A 20,399-nucleotide genomic window follows, 5' to 3' on the forward strand; every position below is an offset into this window, starting at 1 on the left:
GGTCCCCATTTTGTGGCCATAAACAACAAGAATGAAATAGTAGTGACAGATTTCCACAATCATTCTGTGAAGGTACGGCGAGCTCTTTTTCCACATGACATAACATACTATTATCTGACATTAGCCAGATCTGCTGCCTGCTTTTATTACTTCTGCCACATCATCTTTTTTGTCCCCCTCTGGATTTATTGTGGATTGTTTGTGAAAATATTTGAATTTATTTCTGCAGGTGTACAATGCCGATGGAGAGTTTCTCTTTAAGTTTGGCTCTCATGGCGAAGGGAACGGTCAGTTCAACGCTCCCACCGGTGTGGCTGTGGACGGAAATGGGAATATTATTGTGGCAGACTGGGGGAACAGCAGGATACAGGTGATTTAATATGATTTATAACAGTTTTAGTTTGAGCTCATTTTTCTGTTATTTTGTTTATGACAAAAACTTGAACATTGGCGTAGTGTGTTTTATACTCTAATCATTTGCCGCAGGTTCCCTGTGAGGGTTCGGTTTAGGGTTAGGATAAGGTTTTAGTGTTACTTTAGGTCTATTTAATGCTAAATATTTGTTTACATTTTTATTCCATTGCATTTGTAATATACACTCACCGGCCACTTTATTAGGTACACCTGTCCAACTGCTCGTTAACTCAAATTTCTAATCAGCCAATCACATGGTAACTCAGTGCATTTAGTCATGCAGACATGGTCAAGACGATCTACTGCGGTTCAAACTGAGCATCAGAATGGGGAAGAAAGGGGATTTAAGTGTATTTGAGCGTAGCATGGTTGTCGGTGCAAGACGGGCTGGTCTAAGTATTTTAGAAACTGCTGATCTGCTGGAATTTTCACGCACAACCATCTCTAGGGTTTAAAGAGAATGGTCTAAAAAAGAGAATATCCAGTGAGCGGCAGTTCTGTGGGCGCAAATGCCTTGTTGATGCCAGAGGTCAGAGAATGGCCAGACTGGTTCAAGCTGATAGAAAGGCAACAGTAACTCAAATAACCACTCTCTACAACCGAGGTCTGCAGAAGAGCAACTCTGAACGCACAACACGTCCAACCTTGAGGCAGATGGGTTACAGCAGCAGAAGACCCATTAGGTGCTACTCCTGTCAATCCTGCATTGTATCAACGGTTCAGGCTGGTGGTGGTGGTGGTGTAATGGTGTGGGGGATATATTCTTGACACACTTTGGGACCATTAATACCCTCTGAGCATCGTGTCAATGCCACAGCCTACCGGAGTATTGTTGCTGACCATGTCCATCCCTTTATGACCACAGTATACTCATCTTCTGATGGCTACTTCCAGCAGGATGACGCACAATGTCATAAAACGTGAATCATCTCACACTGGTTTCTTGAACATGACAATGAGTTCACTGTACTCAAATGGCCTCCACAGTCAGCAGAACTCAATCCAATAGAGCACCTTTGGGATGTGGTGGAACAAGAGATCAACAATGTGCAGCTCAATAATTAGTCTTATTACGGAAATATTTCTTAAAGATTTAATAAAATACAAGAAACATTTCTGAGACATTTTACATTTAGTACATTTAGCTACTTTGCCCTATTATATTTGTTATTGTATTTTATAATATATTTATAGTTATTATAATATTATTATATTTAGTTATTATAAAATTATTGATATGGATCTTATTAAAATTGATATTATTATGATGTAGATATTATATATTAAATATTTTCTATTTTTTATATCTCATTTTTAGCTCTTTTCTATTTTTGCTGTTACTTAGTCAAGTTGAATTTTATTATTTTATCTAGTAACATTATTTTAAAATTGTTTTTAAAGGTAAACTATATATATGTATATATATGTATATGTGTGTGTGTGTGTATATATATATATATATATATATATATATATATATATATAATTATTTAATTTATTTATTTTCAGCATCAAACAAAAAAATTAAACCGTTTTTCAAACATTTTTTACATTTTTCTTATATGAAAGCCCATTTCTGCTACGGAGAAGAAAAATAAAAATAAAGTTATCATCTATTTTTTGGAATTGTGTTTACATCTCACAATTCTAAATTTGTTTCATTTGCATTATTATCTGTATCTTTGCATTTATGTTATTTATTGACAGTAGTTTGTATGAAAAAATTCTAAGGAAAAAAATCTGTCACGATGACCTTTTTACATTTTAGCACACCACTGTGCTTCAATACATGAATCCATGCAATACTATTTTATCATTACTATCCTATTAAAAAATATATTCAAAATTTTTTCCCCCTTTTGTTTTAGGTGTTTGACAGCTCTGGCTCGTTCCTGTCATACATCAACACGACGGCGGATCCTCTGTATGGTCCGCAGGGATTGGCTCTGACATCAGACGGTCACGTGGCTGTGGCGGATTCTGGAAACCACTGCTTCAAAGTCTACCGATACCTACAGTAACACACTCACAAAAATAAACACACTAAACTCCACCAGTCTTCTTTAGCATTTCACCTTTTCCTTTTTGCACATACAGTCTCTGCGCATATACGCCAACGTGAACAAACCCAGGGCTTCATGAACGTCGCATCTGTGTTCTATCAAACTGCATTAACGCTCATTTCAAACTCAATATAAATGAATGTATATTGAACCCAAGCGAGTCGCGGGCAGCTATTTAAGCTCTGTTCAATTTATTAAGAATCACAGAGAACAAATAAGTTATTTTCGGGGCAAATCATGATGCAGCAGCTCAAGAATGCCCTGAGGACAGAGAAATCTGACTTTAAACTGGCCTTTTGTGCGTTGACTAGCTGTACACGTGTACGCATTTGTATTATACGCTGTAAATTTGATCGCCATCGATTTGCCGATATGGTTTTGGAGGTTTGCTGTATTTCTTAGTGCGCTAAACTCGATATTAAACTAAACCCAGCTGTCAATGTGCTTCAGTAGATCTGCTTGTAGGTTCATCGTGCCTCTGATTTGAACAGCTATGCCTACATATCGCTGGCCATAACAGCACAATTCAAATATCGCATGCTTTTTATTCACGCTGAAAAGGTTAAAAAGCAAGTTTATTTATTTTGTACACGACGGTATAATGTACCAGTTATTTTTCTAAGTTGAAGTGTTTTGTTTATCTGCAGTTCGATGCCATCACGAGGTGGAAAAGCAAATGTGTTGTGATTTTTGTTTTTGTTTTTAATATATGCACATGAACATCAAAGGAAAGATTTGTTATATCAAGTTGGTGAAAATATGAATACAAATAAAATGAAGTTACACAGTCTTTGCTGCATTTTAAAGGATCACTTTACTTTTTATTTTAGATATAGGCTCATTTTACAAGTCACCTAGAGTTGAACAGTTAAGTTTTACAATTTTTTGAATCCATTCAGCCAATCTGGAGCACTTTTAGCTTAGCTTAGCATAAACCATTGAATCCGATTAGACCATTAGCATCTCAAAAGTTTCGAAAAGGTTTTGATGATTTTCCTGATTAAAGCTTGACTGTTCTTTCGTTACATTGTGTACTAAGACCTATGGAAACTGAAAAGTTGCTATTTTCTTGATCAATATCAAAGCAAAGACGACAAAGTACTTGATTATTATGCCAAAATTAAAGTAAAGTTCCTAGTCACATTGAGTTAGAACAGTGTTTCCCAGCCCTGTTGCTGGAGGCTCACCAACAGCACATATTTTGGATGTTTCTTCTAGTGTTCTGATGAGTTGATTCAGGTGTGTTTGACTAGGAAGAGGTTAAATAAAAGTGTACTGTTGGTGTGTCTTCAGGAACAGGGTTGGGAAACACTGATCTAGAAAATATCAACTTTTCATTTTCTGTAGGCTTTTGTACACAATGTAACCACAGAAGAGTGACACTTTAAATTTTGTACACGACGGTATAATGTACGAGTTATTTTTCTAAGTTGAAGTGTTTTGTTTATCTGCAGTTCGATGCCTTCACGAGTTGGAAAAGCAAATGTGTTGTGATGTTATTTGAATATATGCACATGAACATGGAAGGAAATGATTTGTTATACCAAGCTGGTAAACATAAGAATACAAATGAAATTAAGTTACATAGTCACTGCTGCATTTTAAGAGAACATCTCACTTTCTTTTTTTTTTTTTTGAATATAGGCTCATTTTACAAGTCATCTAGAGTTGAACAGTTGAGTTTTACTATTTTTTAATGCATTCAGCCAATCTGGAGCACTTTTAGCTTAGCTTAACATAAATCATTGAATCCGATTAGACCATTAGCATCTTAAAAGTTTCACAAAGGTTTTGATGATTTTCCTGATTAAAGTTTGACTGTTCTTTCGTTACATTGTGGACTAAGACCAATGGAACATGAAAGGTTGCTATTTTCTAGATCAATATCAAAGCAAAGACGACAAAGTACTTGATCATTATGCCGAAATGAATGTGATGTTCCTAGTTATATTGAGTTAGAACAGTGTTTCCCAACCCTGTTCCTGGAGGTACACCAACAGTACATAAATTGGATGTCTCCCTTATCTGAACCATTTCAGGTTTTGGAGTTTCTTCTAGTGTTCTGATGAGTTGATTCAGGTGTGTTTGACTAGGAAGAGGTTGAAAAAAAGTGTACTGTTGGTGTGTCTTCAGGAACAGGGTTGGGAAACACTGATCTAGAAAATATCAACTTTTCATTTTCTGTAGGCTTTTGTACACAATGTAACCACAGAAGAGTGACGCTTTAAATTTTGTACACGACGGTATAATGTACGGGTTATTTTTCTAAGTTGAAGTGTTTTGTTTATCTGCAGTTCGATGCCTTCACGAGTTGGAAAAGCAAATGTGTTGTGATGTTTTTTGAATATATGCACATGAACTTTGAAGATTATATCAAGTTGGTGTAAATATGAATAAAAATGAAGGGTAATCAAGTTACAATTGATTTATATATAAAAATTTTGATGATTTTGCTATTTAAAGCGTCACTTTTCTGTAGTCACATTGTGCACAAAAGCCTACAGAAAATGAAAAGTTGATATTTTGTAGATCAGTGTTTCCCAGCCCTGTTCTTGAAGACACACCAGCAGATTTTGAACCTCTTCCTAATCAAACGCACCTGAATCAACTCATCAGAATATTAGAAGAGACTCCAAAACCCGAAATGAACGGGGTCATGTAAGGGAGACATCCAAAATATGCACTGTTGTTGTGCCTTCAGGAACAGGGTCGGGAAACACTGTTCTAGATCAATGAGACTACAAATCTAGAACTGGTCTTAGTACACAATATAATTACAGAAGAGTCAAACTGGAAAACTATCAGAAACTTTTGAGCGAGATGCTAATAGTCTAATCTGATTCAATAATTTATGCTAAGCTAAGCTAATAGAGCTCTCGCCAGATCCAGAGATTGCCTGAATGGATTCCTAAAATGAGCCTATTTTCCCCAAAAAAGTGTAGTGTTCCTTCAAGCTGCCAAATTTGTGAAAGAACAATTTGCAGGGTACAGGTTTACCATAATATTGAAGCATTCACTACTGTTTTTGTTTGTTTTGGTATTATTATTATTGCTTGTTTTTTATGAATGTAGGGAAACTATTGAAAAATAAATCTTATTTACTGCTTTAGAAATGACAGCTTGATCGTTTTTGGCCCAGATGTTTATCTGCTAAATACAAAAAAAGCAATGAATCCTTGATCATGAGCGCGTTTATACTTTATATGAAGTTTTGATTTTACAAACTAGAAAGCCAGTGTTGATTAAGCCACTAAATACAGTATTCTGTAATAAAACTGTACATTGTAAAACTACAGGAGATGTGAAGCATTATAAAGATAGTACTTAAACTGCAATAATGCACTCTTGAATATGTAGCATCTGTGTTTTTTTAAAGGATGTGTTCACGTTTGTAGTTTGGTTTGCTTGCGATCCATGTAGTCCCGGTTCACTTTGTGTCCACAACACTGTCACTTTTAAAGGTGTAGTCCTTAGTCATTATTTACTAATTATTAGGGATGACTGACGTGAAACAGATGTTTCAACTGTTTTGAGATTGAAGCGCAAGTTCTTCCAATCATGATCTGAAACACTCAAGTGTTTCGAAACACCTAGTTATGTGACTAAAATGATTTAACGCATGTCATTTCAGAGGCGTTTTGAGACCTGTTAAATCCACGTTTGACTGACAGGGTCAAAATAAACAAAACTATCTCATGTAACCTAGTGGCCTACAGTTTGCGTGTACACAAAATAACTGTGCTTTAATTGTTCAGTTGTTCAAATCCTGACTTATACAAACACTCAAATTATGACAATGTATTTTACTAATGCTACTTTTTTCTGACCAAAACAAGACCTATATTCATTGGGATATCAGACCAACGTTAAAACAAAACTCCTTAAGATAACTGAGCATTTAAAAACTATCATCTACAGCTGCATCACCCTGGATTCAACCCATGACCTCTGAATGCGAGTCAGGAACTCTCACAGCTTAATTTAACCACTTGAAGCCTCAACTCTACAACGTGTTAATACCTTAATTTGTTTACTTGTTTCTTTGCTGATGCGGTTCCAAAGCGATACATAAATAAATGACCACTAGGTGTCACTGTAGAAATGGGTTTCGAAGAGTCAACACATTTTCAGTGTTTCATGAAGCCTCTCTTTGCCCACCACTACTAATCATCCACTTGTTCCAAACCTGTTTGAATTATTTTAAACTGTTCAACACAAGCGAAAATTCATTTATTTTCTTTTTAGCTTAGTCCCTTTATTAATCTGGGGTCGCCACAGTGGAATGAACTGCAAACTTATCCAGCAAATCTTTACACAGCGGATGCCCTTCCAGCAGCAACCCATCTCTGGGAAACAAGCGATATGTCACGATATTTGACATTGACGCCCATAATATGGTTAGAATAGATTTTAATGGCTGCTTTTTTTTATCGGTTTCAAAACATCTTATTTTGTATCAAACAGAAGAAATTTATGAAATTCATTTCTTCTGTTTCATGTCATCAAACAGAAGAAATGTTCAAGTTTTGAACATTAGTAAATGGTAAGGAAATGTTAATTTTTGCACAAACTGTTCCTTTAGGACTAAACCTTAAGGCATTTTTGATGCATGTTGTTCTGCGGTTACACATTCAAAATCCACTTGCCGTATGTACATTTCAGACTGACATCATATCCTGTTTTTGATTTGTTTAGATCTTTGTTTTCATATTTCAGCCTAACCACATTTGAGTTTGTTTGGAATAGGTTAAAAACAAAACGTACAGTAGTTTGTCTGACGCAGAGCTGTTGTTTTAATCAAACCAAACCTGTCAAGTGTGAACACATCCTAAAACAACCCCTTAAAAGTACCCATGTTTTAACATGGAGATCATACTATAAAAAGATCATGTCATAAAGACAGAAATCTGTGGTCACTATATGAAAATGTATTCCATTTAGCTAAATTTCTCCCTTTATCTAACAGAATGAAGAGTAATGTGAATCTACTGTATTGCCAATACACACATGCAAAAAAAACTGAACTGAAATGCTTACTTTCCAATGTACCAAACAACTGTAAGAGTCTCTTTATGTCAGTATGCACTAGAAATAAAAGCACATGATTTACAGAGCCAAACAAAGACGTTCAGTGTGATTATTTCTCATCTGCATGACCTCGTCTAGATGTCGCAGCCTTTAATGGGATGCTGCTTTATAAATTCAGTAAGGAGAAAGCAGGCTGAGCGGCTTGTGGTCGACTTGCACCTCTTCTCTTCCGGTATCTTCTCGATCCACATGTCACTGTTCAGTATGTACTTGGTTCTTGGGAAGGAACAGATGAAAAATGGTTTCAAACTCACTAATGCAGAATGCTTTATAATAATAAAGGTCATATTTTAAGGCTTACTGTTGTCTGTTGTTATTCTGCTCTGAGATTGCTCTGTCATGGCCCATGAGCAGATACTGGGCTTCATCTTTCAGCTCCAGCTCACATGATAAACGTTGGATCATCTGACGAGTTTCACCTTTCTGAATTTCAGAGTCAAAACCTTTAATAGAAATAGGATTATTGTCATACTTTAGTTACATGATCATTATAGAATCATCTACTTGAGGGATAATGGAATCAGTTAACAGTTAAAGCAAATAAATCCTGAGATGGTGATGACGATGTGTTTATTTTGTCATTAGTATCAGCTGATTGTACAGTAAACAAATATCTTGGCATACAAATGAGTATGTTGGAGTGAAGTGAACAAAAAAATGGACAAAAGTAAAAATTCTGACATGTAAAATCAAAATTTAAACAGAAAAAAGTGAGAATTGTGAGATTTAATATCCAGTTTTCTGAACTTCTCAATGCAAAATCAGAACTCAAAGAGGGGGGAAAAGGGCTGAATCATCAGACATAAAAATTCAGAGGGGAAAAAATCAGATTTTTAAAATGTAGATTAAGAAAAAAAGGTTTTTGAGAGATGTAAAATCAGAGTTCAGAGACAAAAGTCAGAATTCTGAGCTTTAAAATCAGAATTCAAAGGAAAAGGAGCATTAAGAGATGTAAAATCAGAGTTCAAAGAAAAATCAGAAATGAAAGATGTAAATTAAAATTTGTAAAAAATAAAACGTCAGAATTGTGAGATGTAAAGTCAGAAATTTTCAATGCAAAACAACAATTCAGTAAGGTAAAAAAAAGTCTGATTTATCAAATATAAAATCAGAATTCAGAGGGGAAAAATGTACGATTGTTAAATGTAAATTCAGAAAAAAGGTTGTAGTTGAGAGATGTAAAATCAGAGACAAAAGTAGGAAATCTGAGATGAAAACCAGAATTCAAAAAGAAAAAAGTGAGAATTATGAGAGGTAAAAATCAGAGATAAAAGTCAGAATTGAGAGATGTAAAATAATAATAAATTCGTAAGGGAAAAGGGTAAGAACCTTTCATTGTAAAATCATAATTCAGAGAGGGGAAAAATAGATTTTTTAAAATCATAATTCAGAGGAAAAAAGGTCAGAACTGAGAGATGTACAATAAGAGTTTAGAGACAAAAGTCAGAATTCTGAGTTTTAAAAATCTAAATTCAAAGGGGAAAAAAAGTGAGAACAGTGATTTTAATCTCACAATTCTAACTTTTTTTTCTTGAATTCTGATTTTACATCTCAAAGATAAAAGTCAGAATTGATAAATGTAGGAAATTTAGATTCAGAGGGAAAACAGTCAGAACTGTTCAATGTAAAATCATAAATCAGAGAGGGAAAAAGTATGATTTTTAAAAAATGGAGTCAGATATCAGAGAAAAAAGGGTTGGAATTGTGAGATGTAAAATCAGTTCAAAAACAAAGTCAGATTGCAAAGGGGAAAAATTTTACATTGTGAGATGTAAAATCAGAAAAAAGAACCAGAATTAAGAAATGTAAAATAAAAATTAGCACAAAACTAAATCTGAATTGGGAGATGTAAAATTCAAAGTAAAGTAGAATTTAAAGAAGAACAAAAAGGTAGAGATAAATTTCTAAATTTTATATTCAAAATATAAAAGGTCAGAATGGTGAGATCTAAAATTATCATTCGAATTGAAAAAAAAGTCTGATGGAAAATCAGAATTCAGATGAGAAAAAAAGTCTGATTTTTGAGTCTTGGAGTCTTATATCTCAGTCTTTTTTAAATGTAAAAATCTGAATTTAGAGAAGATGTGAGAGATTTAGAATCAGAGATCAGAAATAAAAGAAAAAAGTGAGAATTGGGAGATGGAAAATCAGAGATAAAATCTTAATTGTGAGATGGAAAATCCTAATTCAAAGAAAAAAAGGCTAGAATTGAGAGATATAAAATTAGGACTCATTCATTTTCCGTCGGCTTAGTCCCTTTATTCATCAGGTGTCACCACAGCAGAATGTACTGCTAACTTATCCAGCATATGTTTTACACAGCGGATGCTCTTCCAGCTGCAACCCAGTACTGGGAAACATCCATACACTATTACATTCACACACATTATCAACGGCCAATTAAGCTTATTAAATTCCCCTGTATTGCATGTCTTTTGACTGTGGATGAAACCCATGCAAACACAGGGAGAACATGCAAACTCCACACAGAAAAGAAAAAAAATCCAAATTCTAAGGTGTGAAATCAGAATAAAAAAAAGTCAGAATCGGGAGATCTAGCATAATTCAAAGGGGTTAAAAGTCAAAATTATCCAATGTAGACTTCAGAGAGAAAAAAAGTCAGAAATGAGCAGGAAAAAAGTCTGAATTCTAAGATGTAAAATCAAAATAAAAACCCTCAGAGACAAAATCAGATCACAAAGAAAAAAGGACACAATTAATAAATGTAAAATCAGAATTAAAAAACACAAAGGTCAGAATTGCTGAGATTTAAAGTCAGAGTTTAAAAGAAAAAAGGCAAAATTCTGACTTAAAATCAAAATTCTGACCTAAAGGAAAATCAAGCATACAAGAGACCTAAATCATTGCAAAATAATTTCACACTTTGACCAAAGCATTTAATTTTCACATACCCAGATGAACAGAACACAGGCTAATTTTAGGGGAAAATGCCCACTGGATATAATGATTCAAAATCTAATATTCTAAATATTACCAAACTTACCAGTCCTACCAGTCTGCAGAACATCAGTGATTAGCGTAGTGTAGTACATAAAAACATCATCACTTCTAGAGCTGAGAATTTTGATCACATAAACTACAAAACAAAAAAACAAAACAAATCAGAGCACAATTAAATATGAACAAACACTTCTCTGACATATTTTTAGATTATTTCATCTCACCATAGTCAACACTGGGATCATAACAAGCAAAACTACTCCTGCTGTTGGATTCCATATTCTTGCTGAAGGTAACTTTCAGCTTCGCACAACCACCTGGAAAAAGAGCAAAGTATTTCCCAAATGATGTTTAACAGAGCAAAGAATTCTTCACAGTGTTTCCTATAATATGTTTCCTTCTAAAGAAAGTCTGATTTGTTTTTTTCTGGCTACAATAAAAGCAGTTTTAATTTTAAAAAAACATTTTAAGGTCATTATTTTAGCCCCTTTAAGCTACATATATATATATATATATATATATATATATATATATATATATATATATATATATATATCCTAGTTAAACCTTTAAATGTAACTTTAAGTTGTATAGAAGTGTCTTAAAATTTTTTTCTTGTCAAATATTATTTACTGTCATCATTGCAGAGATAAAATAAATCAGTTATTAGAAATGAGTTATTAAAACTATTATGTTTAAAAATGTGTTAGAAATCTTCTCTCTGTTAAACAGAGACTGGGGGGAAAATTAACAAGGGGCTAATAGTTCAGGAGGGCTAACAATTCTAACTTGATATTTCTTGTTTTCACTTCATGTTAGGCTTTGAAATTTCACAGCAGAAAGTTTCTTTTCCGCACCTTCTGCACATGTACACACGTCTCCTTGACACAGTTTGGAGATCATCGGGCTCTTCTGAGGCGCTGTGTAGAAAATGCCACATCTCTTCTCTGTGACACATTGAATAGCATTAGTCAGGGTTCAGAACTCAGATGTGTTTTTATGAAAGTGTTCAGATGATGACCTGGACTGTAATAGTCATAGATGACAGCAGAAGCAGGCTGGACGAGACCCATGGGAACAGCCTGATCGGCACCAAACTGAAGACACTCCTCTGTTTCAGTGATCTGTTGACATTGTCAAATAATCAGTGTGTTTTTGATTAAAACATTGTGCATTTATGAAGTGTGCTTGACACAGGTGAGTGGGCCTGATAAACCACCTGTAGAAACACTCTTCTTTCTATTAAAAAAACATCACTCCTTACTCTCGCACCTAATTCTCGGAGCACTAATAGTTACACTGTATAATTAGCACTTCTTGTGTGTATTGATCTTCTTGGTGAATCGCTGAATGCCTCCCCAATTGTAAGTCACTTAGGACAAGATGGTATACTAAATGACAAAAGGGCGTATCATACACCCAGCGCAATGAAGTGCAAGATGTGTTTGGCGTGGTTTGTTTTTATTTTCAGACCAGTGCAACAGTAAATTTTACGTTTTGCATGACGTTGTTTAAATAGCAAATCCATTTGTGCTACTTTGTGGACTTATGAGTGTTCCGGTCTAGAAAGGAGGTGTGTTAAGTTTAAGATGCAATGTTGGCGCGTTGCTATTCTGAGAAACTAAAATAGACCACGCCATTGACCAACTGAACGCAGGTATAAAGTCCAGCACAGAGCATGTTAGTTATGCGCCTATGCAGGTGGCCTATGCACTTACACATTGCTAACACACAGGATACACAGATATCTTTACATATGAAAAAAAATTTAAGGATTAAAATGTTACAAAAATTATCATTTTCTACATAAATATAAAAATCCCTGCATCCATGTCTTCTTCATGTCTGTTTTTTTTTTCTTCAGTTTATTCATGACAATTTAGCATTAGTATAATGTTGTTATTATTAGCAGCATTATTTATTATATGCATATTTATATTTGTTTTAATAAAAACAAGTTTAGATTTGTCCAGCTGTTGGGTTTTGGAAACGTCTGCATCACCATATGGGGCATAAGAATAGGACGTGTGTTTGGATATAACTCAGTTTTTTGACCACACTTCGTTATTATTGTTCATTTATTCATTTGCTGGAAATTAAACCTGAATTTAGAAATAGTTTTGAAACAAATCTTTGTGCTTAACAAGCTAAATTAAATGTGTAGGCTAATGGATGTCTTCAGCGTTGCTTTATTCAAGAAAGTAAAGGTATAAAGAGTAAAAGTAAAGTAAATAGAAAGTAAAGAGGCCGAATGGAGGAGGCTCATTCTTTATTCTCTCTGCAGATAGTGGTTAACTGTTTTCTGGCTAAGCCAAAGTCCGCCATGTAAATAGCAAATGCAACATGGTGTGATGTAACTGACTTAATGCATGTTATGCTCAAAACACAACCTCATTAACTGATTAAGAGACTAAGCACAACCCTGTTAGACCATGCGCTAGGGTGCAAAGCATATTTTTCTGTCCTTAAAATAGCGAAAGTGGATTTTGACATGCCCTGAATGCTTTTAGACACTATAGACTTTGCGCCTAGATCATTAAAATAGAGCCCTAAATGTTATATAGTGTTTTTATGCTTGACCTTTTTTGGTACTATCATTGGTAATAATTAAAAATTCAAATATAATGATCATAAATAAACAAAAAGTTTAAAAGTTTTGTAATAACCAACACTTTAGGATTTCTCTAATAATGAGTATTTCAATAAGGGTTAATCTCTTGCACAAAACTGGTACAGGGGAAAAGATCTTTTTTAAATAAATTATTTAATAAAATAGAAGAATGTGAAAGTTTTGGGATACTTGAAGAAAAATTCTTTTGGTACCTTTGCAAAATAAAGATAGACTTTGTTGTGGTGAATTTCATAGTGATCGATGTACTTCTCTGTGCCCTTTACATTCTGCGGGGAAAAAGAAGAAGTGAAATTTAAGCAATGCTTGGAAAAGAAATACATTCATATTTTTTATCACATATTGGTAATAACGTGTTACTGCATAAAGCCAAGAAGTGACACTTTTAGATATACATTTTCTTAATTGTAACAACAATAATAATAATTGTCAAATATATATGTATTATTGTCAGTTTCTGTAGAAGAGCTGAATTATTAAATAGATAGATAAATAGTTGATGGACAGAAAAAAATGGAACAAGTTAGTTGATATGCATATAATGGAAAGATGGATGAATGGATGGAATTGTGCAGATGATGAATTGATAAACAATTAATTAATGGAATGGTATAAATGGATGAATTAATGTGGATGAAGGGTGAATGGTACGAATGAACAGATGAATTGATGGATGGATGGAAGGATAGAAAGACGCATATGAAAGAAGTATTGATAAATTATGGACTGATAGTATGGCACAGATGAAGAGGTGAATTGACAAATAGAAAAGGTATAGATGGTTGGAATGCTATTGATGGATGGAATTGTATGGATAAGCAGATGCATAAATGGTATGATATGGATGAATGATAAAATGATATAGATGAATAGACAGATGGATTAATGGATCATAGATGGATGGATAGGACAGTACAGATAAATGGATGGGTGTATTTATGTGGACAGTTAGATAGATAGATAGATAGATAGATAGATAGATAGATAGATAGATAGATAGATAGATAGATAGATAGATAGATAGATAGATAGATAGATAGATAGATAGATAGATAGATAGATAGATAGATAGATAGATAGATTGATACAATAGAATGCATGAAAGGATCAATGGATAGGTGGATGGATTGATGGATAGATGTAATGATACGGATGAACAGATGGATGAATGAATGGTACAATATGGATGGATGAATGATAGATAAAGAGAACAACTCGGATGAAATGATGGATGATAGAATGATACGGATGGATAAATTGTCTGGCATGGATGAATGAACAGCTGATTAATAGATCAGAGATGGATGGATAGAAAAGTACAGATGGATGAATGGGTATATTTATATGGATGAATGGATAAATAGATAGATAAAATAGAATGGATGGAAGGATTAATAGATTGATCGATGGATAGATTAATGTATAATTATAGGGGGTGGAAGGATAGAAAGAATGGTACGGATGAACAGATGAATGGATGGCCGGATGGATGAATAGATAATTAAAGGGGATGGATGGATGGATATACAGATAGAATGGTACGGATGAACAGATGGATGGATAGTGCAATATGGATGGATGAATGAATGGATAGATAAAGAGAGCAACATGGATAAAATTTTGGATGATGACAGACAGACAGACAGACAGACAGACAGAAAGACAGATAGACAGATAGACAGATAGATAGATAGATAGATAGATAGATAGATAGATAGATAGATAGATAGATAGATAGATAGATAGATAGATAGATAGATAGATAGATAGATAGATAGATAGATAATATGCACATGTTCCAGGTCTTTGCTGTTTGGTATCAGTCCACTCAGAAGAGAAATGTCCACTATGATCATGCCCTCAGAGTTCTTCTTTTTCAGGCTGAAAGAGAGATGAATTGAATAGTTGATCTCAAGTCATCGTAATTCTGCAGAACATTTACAGAACAAATCAATGTATTTTAAATCTGCATACAGTGCTGTTTTGCTGCACTCACCCCACACACACTGTGTATATGAGAGAACTCTCTTTTATCGGCTCCTCCGAGATTTGTCTTTTTCTGCGGCTGCGGAGGTCAAACCACTGCATGTTGCTCATGGGCTCATCATTTTGAGCTTCACTGGTGTCATAGCTCTCATAATAATCTTCAAGCAGATCTTGACTATTGTCGGTTTCTACAAAAGAGAATACTTATTTTATTTTTTAGCTACAGCATTTAGAACTCAAAGTCTGTAGCTACTCCCCCTTTAAAAAATTGAAATTAAAGACATTGCAATGCGCTTCATTTAACAATAGAGTGTCCTACGATGAAAGTGTCCCTTAATGTTACATACTGTACTCCAGCTCTCCCTTCACTGTGACAGTAAGGTGAAAAAGATCACAGAATGATTCATCCTTCTTCATAGTTCTGTACGTCTGCACAACCTGCAACGAGCAAAATGTCAGTCAAACTATCATGAAGCTAAGCGGGAGATCTATGCAAAATAAAAATGACACCAACTTTTTATTATAAACTGAGAATTTCAAGAGCCTATAATCTCAAAATTGCAAAACATTTAAATAAAAGTCAATTCAAAGAAGAAAAAAAAAGAACTGCAAAGTGTAAACAGAGTAATGTTTTGCAAACTCAAGACATTATGAGACATAAATCAGAATTTTCAAATGAAAACGCAGGATATTATGAGATACAGTATAAATCAGAATTTCCAAATGAAATCAGCATCGCAATATGTAAACGTAAACAAATAAACAGAACTGAGATGAATTCTGAATTGTAAGCAGTTAAGATATACAGTACTGTATGTGATGTGATATGAGTTCATATCTCCAACTTCTTGGAATTAATAAAAAAAAAAAAAAAAAAAGAGTAAAATAAATTGCTTTATTTCTTACGGCTAATGTTCCCCGTCCTGTTCCCTGAATGTTTAGGGTAACTTTCCCAACATCTCTGACCTGTGTAAACAAGTGCACATAGGTGAGACTTTTGTTGTTATCCTCTCAGGCTCAAATTAAGTTTTAGAAACAGGATAAATCTGATATTTGGGGAAAATTATCATATGGGGTAGTACAATAGAATCCTGACTTTTTTTTTAAAGAGACCTTCACAAGCAAGGCGTTCTGGGATGTTGCAGATTTGCAACATTGGCCTAGTGTGGTAAATAGACACTGACGACCGAATATGATATGAACAATAACTTTTTATATACAACTTTTCAAACAATGTAACAAATTGCTTTTCAGTGGCAGAACAACAACAAAACAATATGGGATCCAAATCCAATATCTCAAATCCTCATTGAGTAGGTCATGTTTCCAAGTCACTTTGTCATGTGGTACTCCAAGAAACAGTTTTTGTCTTTTGTGTCATCTGGTGAGCAAGTGGGGAAACTGTTTGTTGCTATTGGACAACCAAGTCCTGCAGTGGTACTTCTGAGTAAAAAAAAACTTAGAAAATATGTATCTGGAGTAATAAGGTAGTTAATTTTTAACTGTTGCAAATCAGCAACGCCTGCCTTGAAAGGGTTATGGCATACTTTAGCACACATTTAAAGACTTCAAAATCATACGACAAGTTCAGTTTTCTCTATTCTTCTGAAAAGTGTTTCACCAAATTAAAATATTCATTGTTTTTATATATACAGTTGAAGTCAGAATTATTAGCCTCCCATTGAATTTCTTTTTTAAATATTTTCCAAATTATGTTTAACGTATCAAAGAAATTTTCACAGTATGTCTAATAATATTTTTTCTTCTGGATAAAGTCTTATTTGTTTAATTTCAGCTAGAATAAAAGCAGTTTTAAATAAAAAAATTAGGTCCCACTTTATATTAAGTGTCCCTAACTACTATGTACTTATATCAAAAATTAAATACAATGTACTTACTGTGTTTATAATGTATTTGAGAACACTTGTGGTGCTTTTGAGTTGGAATAGAGGTTGGGTTATGGACAGGTTTGGTGGCATGGGTAGGTTAAGGTGTAAGGGATGGTCAATAGTATGTATTTACACAAAAAGTACATTGTAACAAACTATTAACTCCTATGTAAGTACATATTAGTTAAGGCCACTTAATATAAAGTGGGACCAAAAATTATAATAAATAAACATTTTAAGGTCAAAATTGTTAGCCTCTTTAAGCTTCTTTTTTATTTCGATAGTCTACAGAACAAACCATCTCTATACAATAACTTGCCTAATTACCCTAACCTGCCTACTTAACCTAATTAACCTAGTTAAGTCTTTAAATGTCACTTTAAGCTGTATAGAAGTGTCTTGAAAAAGATCTAGTCAAATATTATTTACGGTCACCATGACAAAGATAAATGAATTTATTCATTCATTCATTCATTTTCTTGTCGGCCTAGTCCCTTTATTAATCCGGGGTCGCCACAGCAGAATGCACCGCCAACTTATCCAGCTAGTTTTTACACAGCGGATGCCCTTCCAGCCGAAACCCATCTCTGGGAAACATCCACACACACACTCATAGACTACGGACAATTTAGTCTACCCAATTCACCTGTACCACATGTCTTTGGACTGTGGGGGAACCTGGAGGAAACCCACGAGAAGGCAGGGAGAACATGCAAACTCCACACAGAAACGCCAACTGAGCCGAGGTTCGAACCAGCAACCCAGCGACCTTCTTGCTGTGAGCCGACAGCACTACCTACCACGCCACTGCCTCGCCATAAATTAAATTAGTTATTAGAAATAAGTTATTTTAACTATTATGTTTAGAAATGTGTTGAAAAAAACTCTGTTAAACAGAAACTAGGTTAAAAACACCCCTCACAAATCTATCTTTTAAATTCAGATTTTTAATAGGAAGCTATCCAACGTTATATTTGAGCATATACTTTATAATCATCCTTTGTATGTTTGACCTTTATACTTTTATGAAGAAGCCACGTTCAAGCAGACTGTAGTCTGATGGGGAATGCAAAGACACTGTGCAAATACAGCCAGGAAAATAATTAAAAGAGCAGGATGTGTAAGTAACGTAATGGGAACAGATGTATGGAAGTCATAAGGGCGCTTGCTTTCTGTTTCATGTGCGACTCATGCTCGTGCACACCTGCACACTCAGACAGGCACCCACACATACTTCCAATGACTTCCGAAATCCTTTGACCCTCCCATGTAAACTTCAGCTAAATGTACAGTGAACAAGATAAATTGTTGAGCAATGTTTTTGCTGAATTGCCACATTTGAAGAAGGAAGGAAAGACCTTAAGTGGTCATCGGTAGAATCCCTAAAAAACCTTAGATTCCATCAATGGTAAAGAAATTACTCAACTGGCCATGGATAGGAAACAAATGGGAGAGTTGAGATACTATTAGTGGAGAAGCTAATGGAGGTGTGCTAATGTGTATATTTGGGTGTAGTGTTAAGACAAAGAAGTGCTTTTAAACTGTGTACTGTGTAGTCATGAGGGGGGTCTCTCCACACCATCACCAGTGTAAAGCATCGTCTTGGATGATGCAACGGCAGCCACAGCACAACAGTGCCACTGCGCTCACCTCACACCAGCTATTATTGCAGTAGAGCGACAGTGATACAGCCAGTTCGGTGGATGGGGATGATTGGGAGGCCATGATAGTTAAGGGCCAAAAGAGAATTTACTGCTATAACAATAACAATAAACTGCTTTGCCGAAAGCAGCGTTCTTAAACTGTTTCCAACTTCAAATTCCAGCACTTTTAAGGTGCATTTTTATGCTTTTCAAGCACCTAACAACCACTGTAAATTACGTTTATTTTTGCTGTTTTTTTTTTAATTTTTAAAAAACATTTTAAATCCATTGTGCTATTTAAACAATGAATGGCTTTAGTCATTTTCATAGCAGACTTTAACCCACTAGATGTCTTTTATTCACTTTTCGAAAAGTGTAAAGGGTGGAATAAAATTCACCACATGACCACTGATCAAATGTGCCATTATTTGTAACTTTAGGTTGTTTCTAAAACAAAATCTGTCAACGTTGTTTTCATTCAATCTAATCTAGACCTTTACATTTTTACAGATTTACAGCTGACATTAACCAATCTATTTGTGTTCAGTTCAAGAGCAGTGGGCCAATCAGAAGAGCTTTAAGGAAGGGTAGGCATTGCAGACCAGAACCTTAGTACACCCAAATATATGTTATAGAAAAATGTTAAATACAAATTTAAAGAAGAGGAAAAATCAAAAGAAGCATAAAAATGTAAAAATTTTGTTAAAATTTTGTAGGTTGTAATTTTTTTTGCAATATTTAGCTTGTATTAAATTTTATTTCTAAAAATTCTAAATATGTTTGGTGACTAAATATTATTTACTTGGACTGTTGAGCATCCCTTACACTTTAACCCAACCTTAAACCTATCCAAACCACCAAACCAGTCCTAAACCCTAGCTGTATCCCACCAGAAGTGTTCTGCAATACATTATACAAAGATTAAGTACATTGTATTTAATTTGATGCAATAGCAATGAAGGCCATCTAATATAAAGTGGGACCAAAGTTTCTTACCTTCACAGCTGAGAGAGTGAGAGCATTATTTTTGGTCAAGTGCAAATCTTTTTTTTGGCCATTTTCAAGGCACATTTCTACCCTCAGATTCAGATCGTCAACATCATTGTTCTGTATGCTGTATTTTGTCAGAGCTTCAAGGGCCAAAACTGTATCCTATTTTAAGAAAAGAAAAAAATACAAAAAATATACAATTTAACATCTAACTTTTTTTTAAAGTAGTGCAGTTAACCCATTTTTTTTATCCGGATCACAATAACTTCTCAACCCACCTGTGTGGAGCGGAAGCCTCCACCGTGTCTGCGCTGCTCTGTCAGCCAGTTTGCAATGAGTTTAGACTTGCTCTTGTCACCCACAATGAGTGTAGTGAGCAGAGCATATGCTGTGGTCTCCACTGATCGAGCATCAGCTTTATCTTTTGGTTCACCTCTGCCACCCTTGGCTTTCCAAAAACACATTTCTACATGAAACAGAAAATATGATAACTGAGCTAAATCGCTCACATGCAGTCTTCTTTAATTCAAGTTTCACCAATTAAAGTCACTGATTTCAACTAAAGCACAGCGAACACTTCTTTTTTTTTTTTTTTTTGGAAGATCTAGCAATGGAAATGTACAATGTTGAAAGCAAAATTATTAGCCGTCCTGAATTATTAGCCACCTGTATATTTTTTTCTCCAATTTCTTTTTAATGAAAACTATTTTTTCTCAACACATTTTTAAACATAATA

At 34.5% G+C, this 20,399-nt stretch overlaps 2 protein-coding genes across 6 annotated transcripts in view; one reads left to right on the top strand and one right to left on the bottom strand.

Annotated features, from left to right (window-relative positions):
* Window positions 1-7,600, top strand: part of trim3a (tripartite motif containing 3a) — a 56,478-nt gene extending 48,878 nt beyond the window's left edge. For 3 of the 4 annotated variants that reach the window (XM_087284380.1, XM_087284379.1, XM_087284381.1), the window contains exons 12-14: window positions 2-72; window positions 230-370; window positions 2,283-3,267. In XM_087284380.1, the coding sequence (XP_087140506.1) occupies window positions 2-72; window positions 230-370; window positions 2,283-2,435 (365 nt within the window). In that variant the 3' untranslated portion in view covers window positions 2,436-3,267. Of the gene's footprint in view, window position 1; window positions 73-229; window positions 371-2,282; window positions 3,268-5,184 lie in introns of those variants that run through there. The other variant, XR_015509629.1, reaches the window with a different exon arrangement.
* c4 (complement component 4) overlaps window positions 5,658-20,399 on the bottom strand; it is a 31,563-nt gene continuing 16,821 nt past the window's right edge. Inside the window, exons 29-41 of one of the 2 annotated variants that reach the window (XM_087284345.1) lie at window positions 19,942-20,129; window positions 19,670-19,825; window positions 16,048-16,107; window positions 15,489-15,579; window positions 15,152-15,329; window positions 14,949-15,036; window positions 13,350-13,424; window positions 11,548-11,650; window positions 11,384-11,473; window positions 10,751-10,843; window positions 10,570-10,662; window positions 7,867-8,008; window positions 5,658-7,781 (exon numbers count right to left, since the gene is read on the bottom strand). In XM_087284345.1, the coding sequence (XP_087140471.1) occupies window positions 7,640-7,781; window positions 7,867-8,008; window positions 10,570-10,662; window positions 10,751-10,843; window positions 11,384-11,473; window positions 11,548-11,650; window positions 13,350-13,424; window positions 14,949-15,036; window positions 15,152-15,329; window positions 15,489-15,579; window positions 16,048-16,107; window positions 19,670-19,825; window positions 19,942-20,129 (1,499 nt within the window). In that variant the 3' untranslated portion in view covers window positions 5,658-7,639. The remainder of the gene's footprint in view (window positions 7,782-7,866; window positions 8,009-10,569; window positions 10,663-10,750; window positions 10,844-11,383; window positions 11,474-11,547; window positions 11,651-13,349; window positions 13,425-14,948; window positions 15,037-15,151; window positions 15,330-15,488; window positions 15,580-16,047; window positions 16,108-19,669; window positions 19,826-19,941; window positions 20,130-20,399) is intronic. The other variant, XM_087284346.1, reaches the window with a different exon arrangement.

The sequence above is a fragment of the Danio rerio genome, chromosome 15, assembly GCF_052040795.2.
Source record: "Danio rerio strain M-AB ecotype USA chromosome 15, GRCz13ab, whole genome shotgun sequence".
Lineage (NCBI taxonomy): Eukaryota > Metazoa > Chordata > Actinopteri > Cypriniformes > Danionidae > Danio > Danio rerio.